This window comes from Taudactylus pleione, unplaced genomic scaffold (assembly GCF_031769625.1).
Source record: "Taudactylus pleione unplaced genomic scaffold, aTauple2 ptg000370l, whole genome shotgun sequence".
Lineage (NCBI taxonomy): Eukaryota > Metazoa > Chordata > Amphibia > Anura > Myobatrachidae > Taudactylus > Taudactylus pleione.
In genome coordinates, this window is record NW_028284771.1 from 8,447,798 (window position 1) to 8,468,200 (window position 20,403).

General features: G+C 45.4%; 1 protein-coding gene across 3 annotated transcripts in view; it reads left to right on the forward strand.

The window, feature by feature from the left end:
• The window catches only part of ARB2A (ARB2 cotranscriptional regulator A), a 471,272-nt gene that overhangs the window by 225,304 nt on the left and 225,565 nt on the right, over window positions 1-20,403 (forward strand). For all 3 annotated transcript variants that reach the window (XM_088444639.1, XM_088444640.1, XM_088444641.1), the window contains exon 8: window positions 12,702-12,821. In XM_088444639.1, coding sequence (XP_088300765.1) covers window positions 12,702-12,821 — 120 coding nt within the window. The remainder of the gene's footprint in view (window positions 1-12,701; window positions 12,822-20,403) is intronic.

Genomic DNA, 20,403 nt, shown 5'->3' on the forward strand with positions numbered 1-20,403 from the left:
AAAAAATAATGTGTTTATGCATTGGTGCCCCACCTATACAGTGCCCTGCTTTGTTGTTCTGTGTGCAGCTGGCATGAGTTTTGCGTATAAGGTAATAGCTTTGTCACAAGACTTGGCAGAGACCATGACAGTAGGGTATTACGGGGCGATTGCCTTAGCCCATGATATGGATGCTGTATTTAGTGCATCACAGAGCTCCATGTTTGTTTGTTTGTTTATTTATTTATTAATTTTTTTAAACATGAATATTTTTATTTAACCTTACTGGGTACACAGGGCCTGCTTCAGTAAGGATCAGTATTGCCATTGCGGTAGCTATCGCGCACGCAGTTCTGCTGCGAAAGTATGCTAATAATCGCAAAGCACTCTCACTGACGAGATGTAGACGCCCACTTCACCTCTTACACATCCGTAATACCTTGCAATCCAGCCAAAACATCGGTAACATTGAAGTAAATCATAGCCACTTGCACATTTAAGGCTGGTCTGACCCTACCACTAAATTGCTAACTTTCCTGCACGCAGTGAGAGCCCATGCTGCATATGCCGTTGCAGTGGCTAATTTATGCACACCCCTGCAACGGTGTTCAAACGCACTAGCACACCTGTGTTTCTCCGACCAATCCCCTTCACCACCCCCAAACAGTACTTCCTGTTAACACTCTGCAATGGGTCTGCGTAGTCTCTGTGATCGCAGACCCGATCGCAGTGGTGCCTACGCGCACTGCGATGCACACGCATGCGCAGTGAGAAACGGCCATCTGCGTATGCTCTAGCAGTTGCGATACTTGCTAAATCAGACCCACAATACGATCCGTCATACGATATATCATTCTGTCGTGGATCAGAACAAAATATCGTATGGATCGGTCATCGCATCGTCCCATCTGATGTTCCGCACAACAGATGGGACAATGCAAGCATGGAACTATACGTTGCTCCGTCGTACACTGGATCGTGTAGTGCAGAGGTTCTCAAACTCGGTCCTAAGGACCCCACACAGTTCACATATTCCAGGTCACCCAGCAGGAGCACAGGTATATTCATTACTCACTGACATATTTTAAAAGATCCACAGGTGGAGTAATTATTTCACTTTTGATTCTGTCAGGAGACCTGGAAAACATGCACTGTGTGGGGGTCCTGAGGACCGAGTTTGAGAACCTGTGGTGTAGTGCATCGTTACATCATGTTGTTCCGTTGCTGGGTACAAACATCATATAGTGTGTACCCAGACCACAAATAGAACAAAGAATAATAATCTACTTTTTTTTTTTTTTTTCAATTGTAATGACTGTGTAATTAAACATAATGACAAGCAGTTCAATCCCAGCTAATGTTCTGTTATATAATGCAATCGTTAGATTATCCACATTGATCTTGAAACTATGCCTATTGTATTGATGTAATTACCTGAATGTAAAAGCAGACACAGGGAGAAGAGGTAGATTCAGCTGTGTGCACATTTCTGATTACTATTAAGTGTCTGACAACAGTCTTCATGTAAAAACCGTATCTCTCGCTTGTCAACATTTCTGCTCATTGCATTATGGGATTTTTTGCCAATGGCAGCCGGAAGTTGGCACAATGGCCGTTCCACCTCTCTAGTTTCTGTCAACTATATCTCCTTGCCTACAGATATGAGTGTAGAAAATGTTTTACAGGCGACTGTTGAGCTGCATTATTTCCCTTGACTGGTAATCTTTGCAGTCTCCATCTTCATCATGGGTTTAATGTGGGATTTCTCTCAAATTACTCCTTGATAAGAAAACAACTATGCATTCAATGTTGAATCAAATACAGGAGAATGTACTGTATAGATATTATATTTTAAGGTTCTGATATTTAATGCCTTTTAAAATATATTTGGTCTTATTTTGGATGTACAATAATAATACTTTACAGATATTTGGGAATTATTTTGAGACCTGAACTTGTTTATGGTCACGAGTGATAGAAAATGATAATGATCCAAAGTACAAGATCACCTCTAAGTAAAATCACCAGTCTGAATGTACATGTACAATTACATACAGTATGTTTTTCAGTTTATAATTAACCATAAACAGTGGCCTATCTGCCATTTGTTTATTTTTACTGTTACTATGTAGCTGTGTGATGGCCAAAGTGCACTGACTTTATACTCTCACTGATAAAAATATGATATTAGTAATTATTATTACAGTGAGGGTGATCTGTTTCTGTGAAATACAGATATAAATACATTTTGTCAGTGTCATCTGCTTCTTTAAATACTGAGAGCCACCTGCAGACCAATCACTACATTATGACATCTCCGTTCCCTCCCGCTGCTTAGCTGTTCACTTCTAAAGACAATTCCTCCGGTTATCCATTCTGAAAGTTTCCTGCGTCCGGTCTGCACAAGAGAATCTGTCACATTTGGCAACAGTACAGGAAGTATGTGAACCTGTCACGGCAAGCAGTCTCAAAGGGCAAACTGCTTTGCAGCAGCTAATTAACCTTAGGAAATAATTACACAAATATGCAAATGTTGTTTAGATAATTCCATGTGTTATCAGTGCAGGTAGTCCATCATAAATGCAGACCTTGGAGTGCCTAGATGTTAGAATCTGCACCGGTCGATAAGGCTTTGTCTTTTGCATTACTTTAACTTGGTATTTAACAATTAATGAGTGTAATATTACGTTAGTAAATTCAAATGGTTGTCCTTTAGAGGCAGCAGAACATAACAATATATTCTGACTGCTAATCTATGTACTGTAATTTCAAAAATATAATAACTTCTAGCATTCTTTACAACCTTTTAAAGAGAAAATAAATATGTAAGAAATATTGTACATTGTATTTAATAACGCCATTTTTCATTGGCCTGAATGTTTTAGATATTTAATTTAAAATATGTAATTTATACAGGAACCAATTTTATTTTGTTCTCCCAAAGGACCAAATAATCTTGATGCTGTTTTGGTTTTTATAGAACAGCATTGCGCATGATAGTGCTGAAATATATCCTCTTACCATTTGTCTAATAACAAGTATTCTAACAAAAAAAACCCTCATTGGTTTCAGCAACTGATCAAATTGAACCTAAACTACAAATGTCAGCCAAATAAAAGCACCAACCCCACATAGCTGGGTGTTTTTTCTTTAAATGGCAAGTTCAGTAACTTTGATTATGCATTCCGTTGTAATTTGTATTAGCTGTCTTTTACAAATCATTAAGTTCTTTTCAGTAACTCTTGGGAGATTAGAAACTATGGTTGCCAGTTATACCCCTTTCAGACATACAACCCGGGAAATTTCTTGCTCAGACCCGGGAATTTCTCCAGTGCAAAATCCCGGGTATTTGGTCAAGACCCCCCTTTCACACTACAGTGTCTACCCAGGAAATTCCCGGGTAGACCCCTTTCAGACAAGAGCAGGGTTTCTCAGAGTTTTAAATAGAAAAACAGAGTTTTGTCATTAAAAGTGGACGTTATGCTGGCACACATTAATGAGGTCATGCAAAGGTGGGGATGTGGTATAAGGGGACTGTGAGTTATTGTTATTGAAATAAATACAAAGACTTAATATTTGAAAGGTTCAAAAAATCTTTTATTTTAATAAAGGCCTTTGTTTTGCATACAAAGTTTGAAAGCCTTACTTCCATATTTCTTACAAAACACAATTCAAAACCAAACAATAGTATCAAAAAAAATAACAGTAAAGTGCACATTTACTTCAGAACATTGTTAAGTGCGCATATATGAGGCATTAAACAAGCCTTTAAAATAAAAAAAATAGGACCAGAATTTTTTGGTAGATCCTTGTTTACACCAACTCAATATCCTATGACAAAAGCAGTAACCATAATATTTTCAACATCGTCATATGAAATATGTCTAGTTAACATCACTAGATATATTTGATCACCACAGTTAAATATTTCTGTAAACTGTAAACTCTGGGTTTTTGTCAGGAGTAAGTTCCTGTGACAGAGTATTAGCTGGCAAAGTGTCTTTAAATTGACCTTCAAGTACATTATCTAATGTACTATCTGTAAATGTTGAGGATGACTGAGGTGTTTGCGGATGCTTGGATATATGGGATGTAGTTTGGCCAAATGCTGGGGGGGACTTTACTTGTTGCGCATACTGGGATGTTTGGCCAAATGCTGGGGGGACTTTACTTGTTGTGCATATTGGGATGTGTGCCCAAATGCTGTGGGGGACTTTACTTGTTGTGCATACTGGGATGTAGTTTGGCCAAATGCTGGGGGGGACTTTACTTGTTGTGCATACTGGGATGTTTGGCCAAATGCTGGGGGGGGGCTTTGCTTGTTGAGCATACTTGTATGTAGTTTGCCCAAATGCTGTGGGGAAATTAGCGTGCTGGCCATACTGTGATGTATGCTCAAATGAGGTGGGAGACTGAGGTTGCTGCACATACTGGGATTGTTCCCCAAATGAGTTTGGAAAATTAGCTTGTTGCCCAAAATGGGTGGGTGGTGGAAAATGTTTTGGTTTGTAGTGGATTGTGCTCAAGATTTGAGTAAAAAATTTGCGGTTATCTCGACTAAGCCTTTCCTGCATAGCCATCATTTCCTTTAGCAAATTACTCTGCATTTCTCTCTCATTGGCCATGAACCGCTGCAGTCTGGCATCCTCTTGTGTCTGCCATTCCGAATCTAGGTCGCGTAGTTGTTCACAAAGAATATTTGTCATGGCTTTGGTAGCAACATCAATTTTGCTCTTCTTCTTTTTACGTGTTGGCACTGTGAAAACTGAAAGTAACAGAGAGAGAAAACATTGAGCAACACATGTAAAAAATATTTCAAACACAAAACAATAAATGGTCCTAATTCAAAAAGCAGCACGTCTGTTTGCATGCGGTGCCCATCCTCCACTACAAGATAAACGCAGAAACAATACTATATGCTAGAAATTTAATGACAACATTACATAGATCAGTGGTTGTCAAACTCGGTCCTCAGGACCCCACACAGGTCGCTTTTTCCAGGTTACCCAGTAGGTGCACAGGTGTGTTCATTACTCACTGACACATTTTAAAAGATCCACAGGTAGAGCTAATTATTTCACTTGTAATTCTGTGAGGAGACCTGGAAAACATGCACTGTTTGGGGTCCTGAGGAGCGAGTTTGAGAACCTGTGACGTAGATTAATGCAGCAGAACATAAGTTATTTGATTTAAACTTACTGTTACTGCGTGTGGTGGGCTTGTCTCCCTGGGTCTGTGGCTCAGACTCAGAATTTTGCTTTTGCGTTGGAGAGATCACATCTGTGCCAGTGCTTGGTTCAATGATGATGGTATTAGATGAGTCCTCATCTGCGTCATCAAATAGGACCTGCGATAATGCCGGGCTCTGCTGGCTGCTCTCAGGAGTTGTTGAAGGCGTGCATGTCGTTGTTGTAGACAGTGTGCCAGCATCACTTGAAGAAGATAGAGCAATGGGGTTGCATAGTGCTGTATGCCCAAAAGCCGAAGTGCATAAATCGTATAAGGCCCACTCCATCCTTCCCACACCACTGCGATTACGATTGTGGTCATGGACCTTTGTGTATTGTTTCTTTAGGCTCTTCAGCTTATTAAGGACTTGCTGCTGTGTCTTCACAATACCCCGGGTGGCCAGGATTTTGGCAATGTTGCAATAGATCATGGCATCTTTGTGCCTGTGATTTGAGCTTTTATTTCCTCCTCTCCCCTCACATGTAAGAGCTCACGGACCTCCTCGTCCTTCCAATGTGCCATGATCACCAACCACCTATACACAGCAAAAATAAAGATTACCGCACTAAAGAAAACCCAGAAAATTTAGATCAAAAATAATAAATAAATAAGAAAATGAATAAAAAATAAATCTCTTGTTAGGTAATAATGTTTTCAGTATTTTAAAATAGATGCCATATATAATAAGAAACAAGCTCTTTTAATAAGGTAATAAAAAACAGTAATTTACATAGTATAACACTGACATAAATAATAACATTAAATGCTAAATATGTTTACACACCTGGCACCACTCTCCAAACACCTGGTACAAGTTCACCTCGTAGTGTTGCGGACCTATCTGCAACTGTTGCAGCACCAAATCTGCCTTGTAGCACTGCACAGGCTTCTTAGCGCTATGTTTAGCGTTTTTATGGCGTCTGCCCTCCACTGTCCGGCTGTTGCTGATGACCTCATCAACAGGCAGCAGCGTTTGGCCAATCAGGAGCTGTTTGGTGAAACCCGGGAGTAAATTCCCGGGTAGCACCATTCAGACAGAAGCAGGGTAATTTCCCGGGACTTAAGTCCCGGGAAAAACCCTGGTCGATTGCAGGGGTGGCTACCCGGGAACGTGTTCCCGGGTAGGCACCTTTCAGACAGACGCGGCTACCCGGGAATTTGGCTGAGGCAGGTCAAATTCCCGGGAATCTCGACAAGTCTGAAAGGGGTATTACACAGAGAAAGCTCTCTCATGTAAATCCAGATGAGAGGGGGTGGAGGGAGCAGACAGAGTCCAGAGGGGTAGTCCATAGCCTCTCTGCTCATTACATGTGTGCCCATAAATGTGGGTGGTACAGGACACTATGCAGACTAATACTTTATTAATAGCTGCCTGAAGAATCAAACAAAGGAAAAACATTTTTATATGGCCTGGCACAGTGATTTAGGATTTTTTTGGCATGCAATTACAACTTTACTTTTTTATATGCCTCTTAATAGTATGTGTTTTTTTTATGCACATATTATTTTTATTTTCTATTTACATGGTATTCTGCACCTGCAATGGGTATTTCTCCATCTAATATTATAAACATCTTCAGGTTTCCTGAGTGAGCTTACTGCTTCTATGTGCTATAGCATTTGTAACTTGTGCCCTGCAAATGATCTCTCCCTGTGCTCCTACAGAGTGCACCAATTTAATAACCAAGTTTAGAAGGGATGGCAATCCCCCTCCAGATCACAAATGCTGAAAGTCCTGCTTAAATTATGAATACTAAAGCGTAATATTTATTTTTGTTATCTCTTTATAATAACAGAGAAAACATGCAATAAAAGGAATATATTTCAGACATATTGATTGCATAAAAGTGTGATCAATAGAAATCACATTCGATTAGAGGTAACAAAGACGTAAGAAGATAATGACAAATGAGAAAGTGCCTGCAGTGAGGTAATGTTGCTTTTTTATTATTATTTTTGAGGGGAGGGGGGCGATTCTCCAGAGCTAAAGCGACCTGCCAAACAAGAGCCCAAAAATGATCCAAAAGACAAACATGACTAACAAGTACCAGGGAGCGAGGAAAGCATACCAACGCTCCCAAACTGAGTGACCTTTTTGGGCAGGAATCAGACTTCTTTTGTATTCCCTCATTTCTATGTGCCAGATGCGAATCATCTTAAGAGCCTTGATTGGGTAGCACAGTAAGGGGGTTGGTAGGTATCCTGGTGCTAAGACTCAGCTTTAAAAGGGCTGACCCTATATTCCAGAAAGTGTATACATGGGGACAGTCTCACCATACATGAAAATAAGTACCAACGTGACCCTTGGAAGGAACCAGATACCACATTGCAGAGGTTCCCAAGGCTCCTTAACAGTTCAGGTTTTAGAGATATCCATGGCTGAGCACAGGTGACTTAATTAATACCTCAGTCAATTTGATTTAACCACCTGTGCTCAACCATGGATATCTCTAAAACCTGATCTGTTGGGGAGCCTTGAGGACTGTGTTTGGGAACCTCTGCCATACTGTAAAAATCTAAAACGGGTTTCCCACCAGCAACCTACTGTCTAATAATCGCGTTTCTTTCCCAGGCGAACTCCAACAGTTGCGGGCATCACTATGCAGGGGTTAGAACAGAGAAGAGGAATATAGCTTCTCTACAACTGCAGGGAAAAAAAATTGTTCCAAGGGAGAAAATCATCTTGCCTAATCAAGAGGTTCCCAAACTCTGTCCTTAAGACACCCTAACAGTCCAGGTTTTAAGGATATCCATGCTTGACCACAGGTGACTTAATTAGTACCTCAGTCAATTTGATTTCACCACCTGTGCTCAACCATGACATCTCTAAAACCAGTACTGTTGGAGTGCCTTGGGGACCACGTTTGGGAACCTCTGTATTAATCCCTTCAGTCGCAAGACCTGAAATTCAAGAGTTGGGGAGATTTCATACTTGTCACAACAAAAACAGAGAAGGAGCTCAGGGCAAAATCACCAAGTAGCATACCAGAATTGTGTAACAAGCCACACATGTAATGTTCCAAAGCTCTGAAGTTGTTTTGTGTCCCACTACAGAGAGGGAAGGTGGCTGACATCAGCACCGAGAGAGTTGAGACCCGAACTAGGTAGAAATGCCATTGAAAGGCAAGGGAAAGGCTTATTACAGTGTAAGCACACCAAATTGGAGAGGACTGCTGGGATAGGACACAAGGCATATAAAAGTTTAGTTATCGTATTTAAGCAACATATCAGTTGAGCAACTTTACATTAGGGTTGAACACTGTATAATAAATTGGATATTTTTTAAGTTTCTTTAACTTATTAAATTACTAAGTTAGAACAACCATTATGTATGTTAATCTTAAAAGTCCAATAGAATGATTCTATGTGAGTTAGGGCTCTATTCAGCAACAGTGACGATGTTACCCAGAATATATATATTTTCTGCAGGGACAGCGGCTGCGGTAATACACTGTCCCTGCGATGTTTTCGGGTTTCCATACACAATACCTACTGTTTCTGCTTCTGCGCATGCTCCGTCATGCGCTCGGGAACAGTCTCCGTCCCTGCTTTGAGTTGACTGTGGAGGGGTAAGTACATCTCCAACCTGTCCTGTATACAGGCTTTATATTAGTATGTATATATGTATATTTATGTGCTTTTATATTCAAAATTTATAAATCAATTTTAAATATAATAGCACATAAATAGAAATGTGTACAGGCTAATATAAAGCCTGTATACACATGTCAATCATTTTCAGCAGGTTTAACATGCAGCTCTAGAGTGACTTACCTGTCAGCGGTCACTGCAAAGCAGGGATGGAGACTGGGCGGGGTTACAAGATCCTGCAGGGACTTATGGGAAAATTTCCCTCTGTCCTGCAGTTTTCAGGAAATGTTATGTATTTTCTTCATGTAACACCATTCTGAGATGGCGTCATATAAAGTAAATATTTTTCAAGTAATTTAACGTTTTTTGATTTGCTGAATAGCCAAAAAGCATTAAAGCACTGTAAAGATCAATGGCTGATCCCTACAGTGCGGTACTGTGCGAGATGGGAATTAATGGAGAAGTTAATTGCGTTTTCTTCACTAACCCATTGCTGAATTGGGGATTTACATAAAAAATACAGAAATCATAGTTTCCCTATTTTTATGTAACAAAATCATTGCTGAATATACCCCTTTGGGTTATTGATACTTTTGAATACAATCTGTGTCATTGTTATAGCAAATATAGGTCATAGTTACCACAGCAACCGTTACATAAGGTTGCAGATAGTGAACTAATTCAAAACTCTCCATATCTGCCCTTTGTCTTCAGTGGGAGAATAATATTGCCTTTTTTTTTTTTAATGAATACTCCCTTTCGTTAAATTGGTCAAATGTTATTGTCCGTACTTAAGTTTTTGGCTCTAGTATGTTATGTTTTGGCTCTAGTGCTATTATGCGACTTTAGAAAAACCTCAACTGCAGTGAGTTACCCTTTTCCTGAGGAGAGAGTTTTTGGTTTGTTTTTTGCTTTGTTTGAAAATCCATCATTTGGAAAGGCTGAATTTGCCTCTGCTCTACCTCTTTCCTCTTCTCTTGCATAGTTCTGCACTTTATTTATATCTGCACATTCTCATTTCTATTTCACCTGTCAGCTCAGTTACAGTGCACTTAGGGCCTGATTCAGAACCGGTCGCAAGTGCTGAGTGCTCGCAACCGGGTCGATGGTGGCCTAGAGCGCATGCGCTTGACGGAGCCGGCTCCGTCGTGTGCATGCGCGAGACCCGGATAGTGACGGGCAATCCGTTGCTCCGGGTCTCGCACCAAAGGGGGCGTGCTGTCGATGTTGAGTGACAGCACGCCCCCTTTGGCGGGCGAGCTGGGGGGGTGGCAGCCCAGACGGAGGCATTCCCATGAGAACGCCTACCATCTGGGGGCGGCCCCACTGACATCACAAGTGATGTCAGTGGGAGAGCTTCCGGCTCTATTAGAGCCAGAAGCTCTCTGGGGCTTGCGGCCACGAGACCCTACCACAAGGGTCTCGTCGCAAGCCCGATGGTCGCAATGGTCTTGACCATCGCGACCATCATCCTTGCCACTTGCATTAGCTGTGGGTGGCAACCCACAGCAATGCTAGCGGCCAGGAGGCCGCTCCATAAAAAAAAAAAAAAAGATGCCCTGATTCAGAGCGAGTGCTCTGTCAGAGCGTCCGGCTCGGAATCAGGGCCTTACTTCCTAACCCATCCCTATCAGCGTTTTGTTTCTTTTTCACCTCTCTTGTTCTCTTAAACTAGCTACCCAGATCTGTCCATATCTGTTTCTGTACACCTGTCGTTCTCCTCCTGACCTTCTGCCCTCCTTCTCATGTTTTGCACTGACTCTACAAATGAAATAAAGCAAGACACAAGCTCGGTACTCATTGATGCAGGTGCGTTGAAGGCACTCTCTCAGATATCTATCTATCTACACACACACACACAAATACATACTAGTACCAGGTAACTTCAATCTGCCCACTCCTCTGCCGTATCCCCCCCCCCCCTGGTTTGAACCACCCTATCCCCACACTGTTCTGCCTATCTCTGTCCTGATCCTTATCCCAACTATATCCCCACCTTGCATACTTATCTGTTCCCTGCAGGTCCTCCTCCTCTACGGCTAGGCTATATATAGTGCATGTTGTTGGGAGGGGTGAGGTATGTATAGAAAAAGCACTACATTCTGGGGCAGGTTAGGGTTGAATTGATGTAAAATGTACTTGTTTTTTTGGGGGGGGATTATTTATATATATATATATATATATTATATTCATATATTTTTTTTTTTCATTTGTAGATGATGTCTACTTTCATTTATTTATTATTTATTTGTTAACATATATAGTACCAGCATATTCCGCTGCATTTAACAATTATGACTTTCATGTGAATTATGAGAATATTATAGGTATAAATGTACCACAAGCAGATTGGTTTTGTATGTGTCACATTCTGTGAAGTGGATATCTTTATACGTTTTCAGTACATTACTTCTTTATAGTACACAGGTTCTCCTAATAACACTGAAGTGATGACATTAGATCTTGTGTATTATACAGGGTTTATGTGTTAAGGGTGTGCTCCATTCATAATAGCATTTAGTAGAAACCATTCCCCTCATGTATATATAATGAGATGGAAATACAGTTCTTTGGTTCTTGGGAGTAGTCCTGATATATTGCTCATATATAGGGAATCACTAATAAAAACTTGTAGAGTTCTCGGGCTGAATAAATGTTAAATGTGAACCTCTTACTGTAATTACTGTGCTAATTGCCATGTTACTGTGTCTGCCTGTACAGATTGGTTATCATGAATTCACACTTGCATACTTTTCATAATTTTGAAGACTTTGTAAACCACATAACTGGCTAATATTTCTTTCAAGCTTGTTTATTTTTTTTAAATTACCAAATTATGTAAAAAAAAAAAAAAGGGCTATATAATCCCGTAAATAGTTCTTATTTATATGATTTGATCATTTAAAAATCAACAATTTTGGGTACATTTTTTGGGGGAGGGGGGGAAATTGTTTTTATACAGTTACATTTTATTTTTTTTAACAAATATGTATATTTACTAGCTACCCAGAGTTGCCCGGGTTTAAATCTTCAAGTCATTACATTTTACTATGTGATTTCGTCCAAATCCATACTGTGGAAGCCCAGAACAGGTGTCTGGGTCAAAATTCTTCCCTGCGCACTCCGCCGTGAGGTCCAACCTGGACCCCAACCACTCCATTAGGCACCCCAGATTAATTGCCACCCCTCTGTGAAGCTTTTATCCAAATCCACCCAGTGGAAGGCCGACGACAGGCTCCCTGAGTCAAAGTTCTGCTCAGCGTACACCAACGGAATGCTCTGACCGGGGCCTCAACCCCCTAGTATGTCTTCTGGGATCCAGTGTTACCACTCTGTGAAGTTTTCATCCAAATCCATACAGTAGAAGGCTCAGAATAGGCTCCAGGGGTCTAAATTCTGCCCAATGTACACCATGCCCAATGTACATTATCCCAATAGGTGCAGGGGTGTCGCAATGCATAATTAGACAAAAACAAACAGACAAATTAATTTTATATGAGAGAAAAAAAAAAAAGAAACAGGCAGAGACTTGGTGGAGGCGGGGCTGCCACAGTGCAGACAGCCTAGGTTGGTAGCCGAAGGGAAGCTGCAGACTGTCTATATTCCCCCTTCTGTAGCCTGGCCGACAGAAGGAGGCTGTGGGTGGGTGCCACGGCAATCTAGGGGCTGACCGGGTGGGCTAAGCCTGGCAGATGCTGGGAATCAGCTTCCAGCAGCTGCCTGCAAGTTCCTCTGACACGGTTGCATCAGATGCGACCATGTTAGGGAAAGCCCGGCCTGGTGTGGTCCCATAAGATACGGCCACGCCAGTAAAGTGGTTAAAGAAACCATCAATATACAAACTAGGGGATGTGCAAAAGTGTTGAATCTTTGTACTTACCACAGTGTTTATTTGTTTTCAGGATAATAGCAGCCCTGAAGAACATGCATTGTATGTATGGGACAACTTCATTTCAAAAGCAGCTGCTGAAAATGTGTTTTTTGTTGCACACAGCTATGGGGGACTCGCCTTTGTGGAACTGGTAAGAAGACATTTCATTCTTTGAAGCAAATGTATGAAAATGTTATAAACCTTCCCAAAATTATCTATCTCCTACAAACCCTCCCAATCCAAGTGTGTTGGGATCTTTGTAAAGAGCTGCAGAGAACGGTAGGGACCTCTGTCCTCCCGGGTGGCCGTAAAACTAGGCTGAAAATGGGTACTCTGTCTTAGAAAGATCCAGGGGGGTATTCAACTTCCAGATTTTTTAAATGACTACTATGCTACTCATTTAAACAGTATTTTGGCATGGTCTCAGTAGCGGGAAGTAGTGGCCTCAGGTAGAGGAATTGTCCCTTATACATCCCTTTAATTTCCCACTGAAATATTTCTCCTAGCTTTGCATGCTGAAGGAAGCTCAGAAGCCTACCCCATATCTCTTCCACTATTTCCCCCTTGTCCTCGATAATGCACAACACGCAATTCCCTCCTGGTTTTCCTACAGGGGCAATGAGGATGTGGAATAGCACAGAGCCTCATAGGGTTGGTCAGTTGGTGGTAGGTGGAGCCTTGCAGATAACACCTACTGCCAAGTTAAACACTACCTGCAGAGGTTTCCTTCCTGAGATCTCAAATTACTTCCTTTTAATCATTGTACAGTATGTGGCTAAGACACCAATAGAGAGTGAACATCAACATTGTAGTCTCCCCCAATTTGTCCACCTTTGACAGCAGGAATGTGACCTTGTGTTTGTTGAGGCCAACTGGGTAAGGTCCTCCAATGCACCAATGTGGTACCGTTGCCCTAGCATATTGCACAAAATGTTCCCAGGTTGTCAAAAACCTGCTGGAGATGTGGCCTGTTTCCTGGCTCCCATTTCCACATCCACATTGGGTGGCAACCTACCCTTGTTCCACCACTGGATTATTTTTTTATTCAGAGCTGGGCAATACAGATATGTCCTCATACACTGGGCGCACCAGGTATCCTGCAATTCGGCTAGTTCTGAGCGTATTTTTTGTATCTTTCTTGCTCATATACATGTCTTAGTCGCAATGTGATGCGACTAAACCGCATCACATTAGCTTGCACTGATTGGTTTGATATGTGACACGTCTACATCTGTGTGTGATTCAGTCTGAATCTCTATACAAAGTGCTATGATGCAATGACCGCAGCTTTTTTTAACCCCAAGTTCTGTTGTACAGATTCAGACTCAATCGTACACAGATATACAAAAGCCGTATATTAAATTAATCAGCGCGGTCACATAGCGTTGCAACTATGATGCACATTCGAGCAAAAAAAGACATGGAAAATACGCTACACCGCTCGGTGCAGTTCACTCACACCTGGAGTCATGCTCAGCATGGCGTATTGAGGCTAGGTGTATGAAGACACATCTTGGTGTATGTGAATCTGTACTTTGCATGGGAAACTTATATATTTGCTTCACCAGTTACAGTTTGAATAATATAACAATAAAAAATATTTTGTAGAGGTGTTAATGTGTTGGGGAGAATTTGGTGACATTTCTTCCAGGAAGTTCCCATTTGAAGAGAATGGTGACTCTAATGCAGTGAGTGAACCTTTAGGGGTATTTTGGGAGGATGTTGAGCAGTAATCATGTACATTTTTAATTGAAGTAAACTCTGAAAACCCTTAAAAATTCAGCTGGTGTGTAGTTTTTGTGTCTTTGATGTCTGTATGAAGTTTGTGGTTGTCTGAGCTTGTGGCACATTGCTTGATCTGTGTGTAGGTGACGGGTTGGGTATGAATAGCCGGCGGCTGAATTGCCGCCAGGTTCAAATCCCAACGCCGGAAGCCCAAAGGTGCAGAATCTTGACAGGGGTGGTAAGTACCCTAACCCTCCCTTGGTGGTGACTAACCCTCCCCGGGGGGGTGCTTTACACTAGTCTCCCCCTGGGGGTCCCTAAACCTAACGCCCCCATCCCCGGGCTAAGTGTAAGACTTTCCCGTATACTTAATTTCGGGATGGCGAGAGTCGGAATCCCTATGTTGATAATCTGACATTTTCATGATAGTGGCGTCGGCATTATGCTGGGCGTCAGGATTCCGGCGTATGTATATCGCCACCCAGGATCCCATCCGCATGTATATTAAACATGTCCTGTAGGTGACATATATGTTGAGTATAATTTTCCGGGGTGGATGTTTGTCCATTGCGATTAGCCTAAGTGCTTATTTGTCCAGTGTGATTGGCCTGTATGGATGGTGGGATCCATTTGTTCCGTGTGAATGGCTCCTATGGGTTATATATGGTTAGCATTACTGCCTCACAATACTGAGGTCGTGGGTTTAATACCCACTACGGCTGTAACTGTGTGGAGTTTGTATATTCTCCCTGTGCTTGTGTGGGTTTCCTCCGGATGATAGGTTATTTGGCTCCCAACAAAAAATGAACCCTAGTGTGTATGTGTGTGAGCATGTAGTAGGGAATTTTGATTGTAAACTCCGCTGGGGCAGGGACTGATGTGAATGGACAAATATTTTCTGTAAAGTGCTGCAGAATGTGTGTGCGCTATATAAATAACTGGTAATAATAATACTTTCTACTTCAGGGTCCATAGGGTATCCACAGGATACCTTGGGGTATAGGTGTGACGTCAGTCGCAGGGCACCAAAGAGTTAAGCTTTCAGCCTCCCAGGATGCACTAGGTCCCCCTCCTATACCCCACCCCCGAGCCAAGGCACCTCAGTTTAGTTTGGTGCCCGGCCGGAGTCGGGTGCACCTGTTGGAGTGGGGGCTAGAAGAGCCCCTGAAGCTTTTTCTTCATGCAGCGGTGGCTGCACATCTGGATGAACAGCATGGACAGTCAGTCCTGACGTCCATGCTGTCTTCCCTACACCCCGCCGGTACCAGAACGCCGGTACTGATCCGGGGATGCTGGTGGGCATCTGGGGTCACAGCTAGCGGTGACCCCAGATGTTCCGGACCATGGCCGGATTCAAGGGGGACAGAGGTAAGCAGCGGGGTCCCGCGGTGGGTCCCCGCTGATCACATGGTCCTAAGTCCCCAGGCAGGGGGCTCCCTGGGGACTGGCTGCAGCGTGGAGCCAGGCGACCAACCTGCGCTTCCACTACCCCCTGGGACAGCGGACCGCAGCAGCGCGGTAGCGCTGCGGCGTCCCAGGGCTTAAATGCATGCCAAGGGAGCGCGCCTTCCCTGTCTCACAGCCGGCGCCTCCCCCGCTGCACACAGCCCTCTCTGCACTGTGCTGACTGGCCCTGTGTCAGCGCTCCTCCCCCAGGCCAGCCTTCTCTCTGCTCCTCGGCGGCCATCTTTTCAGAAGCATGGTGAACGCTGCTGGAAGCCTGCATTGGAAGCATCGTGGTCTGGGTCCCCCCGCATACCTCTCCTCCGCTGTGGTCAGGTCTGTGTATGCAGCGCTGTGTCCTACCAGGCCCTGTGTCTGTGTAGTTGAGTGATCAGCGCTGTTAGTGCAGGAATTGATTTTCTTTGCATTGTATGTGACTGTGCTAGCGCTGCTGCCTGTAACTTTTCTTCTCAAGACTGTCAGCTTTATTACTGTCCCTGTTCTTTCTGCTAAGCCCTTGCGGTGCGGTGCTGCAGGGTGGTCTCTCGCCTATTTAATATATAATTGGTGAGAGGGGTCACATACGTGGTGCCATCATGTCTGAAAGTGATTTTCCCCTCCGGCTACAGTGTACCACGTGTAAAGTACCGTTAGCGGAGGGGGAGGGTAGCGCGGAGGGCCTTTGCCGGCAGTGTTTGTCCATGGCGCGGCCTCTTACGGTTACAGCACCGGTACAGGAGCCGCCCTGGGCTTGTTTCGCTCAGGCGCTAACAGCTTTAGTGGGCCAGTTAGCTCCGCAGCCCGCGTTTACTCCGATGGGTTTGTCCCAGCAGTCTGTGGTGTCGTCACCCATGCAGGGTTTCCCACGACAATTGGTGGTACCCCACAGTCTCCCTATTTCCCCGCTCCCGGTTTCTCAGGAGCCAGCGTGGGTTAACTCCCTGACGAGTTCTGTACAGCACTTGTCGGATGTGTTGCAAGGGAAGTCTGTGATGCGGCCTCATAAACGGCCGGAGGCGTCTCTGTCCGCTCCTTATGAGGATGACGAAGGGACGTCTGATGATGAGGAGATTCTGGATCCTTACGATCAGGAACCTCTCCATACTAAAGACGCTGATGCTAAGTCCAAAGTATATATTCCTGGACTTATTCGGGCGGTCCGCACAGCCTTGGTGATTGAGGACGAAGTTCCCCCAGCGGCTAAGTCTAAGTATGCCTTTTTCAAAGACGTGAAGGGCGATGCCACAGTCTTTCCTCTTTCGGGTCAGTTGGTGGACCATTTAGAGGAGGCGTGGAAACAGCCTGGCAAAAGATACCAGCCGCAGCGACGCCTGGCGGTGGCTTATCCGTTCGCGGATAATTATTTTGCTAAGTGGGAATCCCCTCCACAGGTGGATTCTCACGTGACCCGTCTTGTCCTTAGTGCCACATTGCCGATGCCATCCATGTCCTCCCTTAAGGATGCTACGGACCGCAAGGTGGAAATCTGCCTGAAGTCCGCTTATTCCCTTGCGGGGGGGGCAGCACGGCCGGCTATGGCCATTTGCTGGGTTGCCAGAGCGATGGAGCGCTGGGCGGATTCATTAGAGGCTTCTTTTGATTCCGACTGTCCGGCCGAACAGGCGGAGTTGATTGGCAATCTCCGTGATTCGGCCACCTACATCAACGAGGCGGCTCTAGACATTAGTACTCTGGTGTCTAGAATTTCTTCAGCAGAGGTAGCTGCTCGTCGCACCTTGTGGCTGCGATCCTGGAAGGCGGACGCAGATTCCAAGAAGGGTCTGCAAGCCTTGCCGTTTACCGGAGAAGTTCTCTTCGGTCCGGATCTGGATAAGATTGTGGCCACGCTGGCGGCAGCCAAAACGGCTTGTCTCCCGTCGGCCGCTGCTCCTTCTGGTTCTGGACCATCGTCCTTTCGGTCATCTAGGGCCCAGGGCAGGCCCAAACCACAGTCGTTTCCTCGTCAGGCTGGCCCTAGGAAATCGGTCAAGCCCCGGAAGCAGGCATGGAGTACCAGACGTCCGGCCCCCAAGCCAGATGACAAGCCTGCAGCCTGACGGTCCGGGCCTCCCTTTGGGGGATCCCAGGGTGGGAGGCCGCCTGCTGCAGTTCGCCCAGTGTTGGTCGGTCACTACGACAGACACTTGGGTTCTGGAGGTGGTCTCCCACGGGTACGCCCTCTCCTTCCGGCACAGACCCCCGGCTCGATTCTTCACCACGGGTCTACCATCAGACCGGAACAAGGCTACGGAGCTGCGGAAGGTATTGCACACTATGCTCCAGGCTGGAGTTATAGTGCCTGTTCCATTCTCCCAGAGGGGCCAGGGTTTCTATTCAAATCTTTTTTTTGGTACAGAAACCCAATGGGTCGTATAGTCCGATTCTCAACCTCAAAGCACTCAACAAGTCTTTGCGGGTACCGAAGTTTCGGATGGAGACCCTACGGTCCATCATTCTGGCGCTGGAACCTGGGGACTACATGGTGTCATTGGATATACAGGACGCTTACCTGCATGTCCCTATTCTTTTGCGCCATCAACAGTTCCTCAGGTTTGCAATCCGCAGCGACCACTTCCAGTTTCGGGCGTTACCTTTTGGAGTGGCGACAGCACCACGTGTTTTCACCAAGGTGATGGCGGTCATGGCGGCTTCTCTGTGGCTGCAGGGAGTCCGCATGTTGCCGTACTTGGACGACCTGTTATTGGTGGCGGGATCTCCAGAGCTCCTGTTACGCCACTTGGACCTGACCATTGCCCTGCTGCAACGGCACGGCTGGCTAATCAACTGGCAGAAGTCCACTCTAATCCCGTCTCGGAGGATTCTGCATCTGGGAGCCTTATTGGACTCGGGACAGCAAAAGATCTTCGTGCAGTTGTCTGCACAGCCGCCGGGTGTCTCTACACTCGGCGATGAGGTTACCGGGCTCCATGGTGTCGGTGTTCGACATGGTGGAATATGCCCAGTTTCACTCCAGACCTCTGCAGCACCTGATCCTGTCCAAGTGGAACGGGCTGCCTAAGTCTCTGAAGTCCCAGACGATTGTGATCACCCTGGAGGTTCGCTTGTCCCTTGCTTGGTGGTTACAGACGACCCACCTCAACAAGGGACGTCCGTTCTGGGTTCCAAATTGGGTCCTGTTGACAACGGACGCCAGTCTTCGGGGCTGGGGAGCAGTTTCAGGTCCACACTTGTTCCAGGACAGGTGGACGCCAACAGAAGCGGAGCTTCCAATAAATATCTTGGAACTCCGTGCGGTCTTCAATGCTCTCCAGCAGGCACATCGGTTTCTCCAGGGTCACCCGGTGCAGGTCCAGTCGGACAACGCTACCACCGTGGCCTACATAAACAGGCAAGGAGGAACTCGCAGTCGGGCGGCTCTCGTAGAGGTCTCTCGGATCCTGGTTTGGGCGGAGCGCAATCTTCCAGCCATATCAGCGGTCTTCATCCCGGGAGTGCTAAATTGGGAGGCGGACTTTCTAAGTCGCCAGGACGTTCATCCGGGGGAATGGTCCCTGCACCCGGACGTTTTTCAACTGCTGGTGGATAGGTGGGGTCTTCCAGAGATCGACCTCATGGCGTCCCGGCACAACAACAAGTCGCCGGTGTACGGGTCTCGCACAAGAGACGAAGGGGCGTCTCTGGTGGATGCTCTGTCCGTCCGGTGGACGTTCCGGTTCGCATACCTGTTCCCTCCGGTCTCCCTTCTTCCACGGGTAATCCGGAAATTCAAACAGGAAAGAGGGACGCTCCTGTTGATAGCTCCCGCGTGGCCCAGACGGCACTGGTTCTCAGACCTTCAGGGTCTGTCCGTGGACAGTCGTCTGCGGTTGCCGCTACGACCGGACTTTCTGTCTCAGGGTCCTTGTCTTCACCCGGACCTGACTCGGCTGTCTTTGACGGTGTGGCTGTTGAGACGGCCATGCTGAGGTCCCGGGGGTTTTCCAGCTCTGGGGTGCATACCATGTTGCGAGCTCGGAAACCGTCTTCCGCGAGGATATACTATCGCGTGTGGCATACGTTCTTCCAGTGGTGTCGACCGAGAGGTTATGCACCGCGGGAGTTTTGTCTGTCTCGGATTCTCGCCTTCCTGCAAGCGGGACTAGATCCTGGGCTTCGCCTTGCTTCTTTGAAGGTACAGGTTTCGGCCCTATCTGTCTGGTTTCACCGTAGGATTGCTACAATCCCGGATGTGCGCACCTTTATGCAAGGTGTTCTCCGCATTCAGCCGCCCTTTGTTCCACCTGTGGTGCCTTGGGATTTGGCTGTGGTTCTGAGGGCTCTCCAAGGACCGCCGTTTGAACCACTGAGCTCAGTGGATCTTAAATGGCTAACATCTAAGACTGTTTTCCTTCTGGCTATTGCTTCGGCCAGACGTGTTTCTGATTTAGGGGCTCTTTCTTGTAGACCCCCTTTCTTGGTTTTTCATGGGAACAGGGCAGTGCTCCGCACTCGGCCCGAGTTTCTTCCCAAAGTTGTTTCCCAGTTTCATGTTAACGAGGAAATCGTTGTTCCGGCCTTTAACTCACCGGGTCTTTCCGTGGGTGAGGCCTCTTTGGATGTTGTGC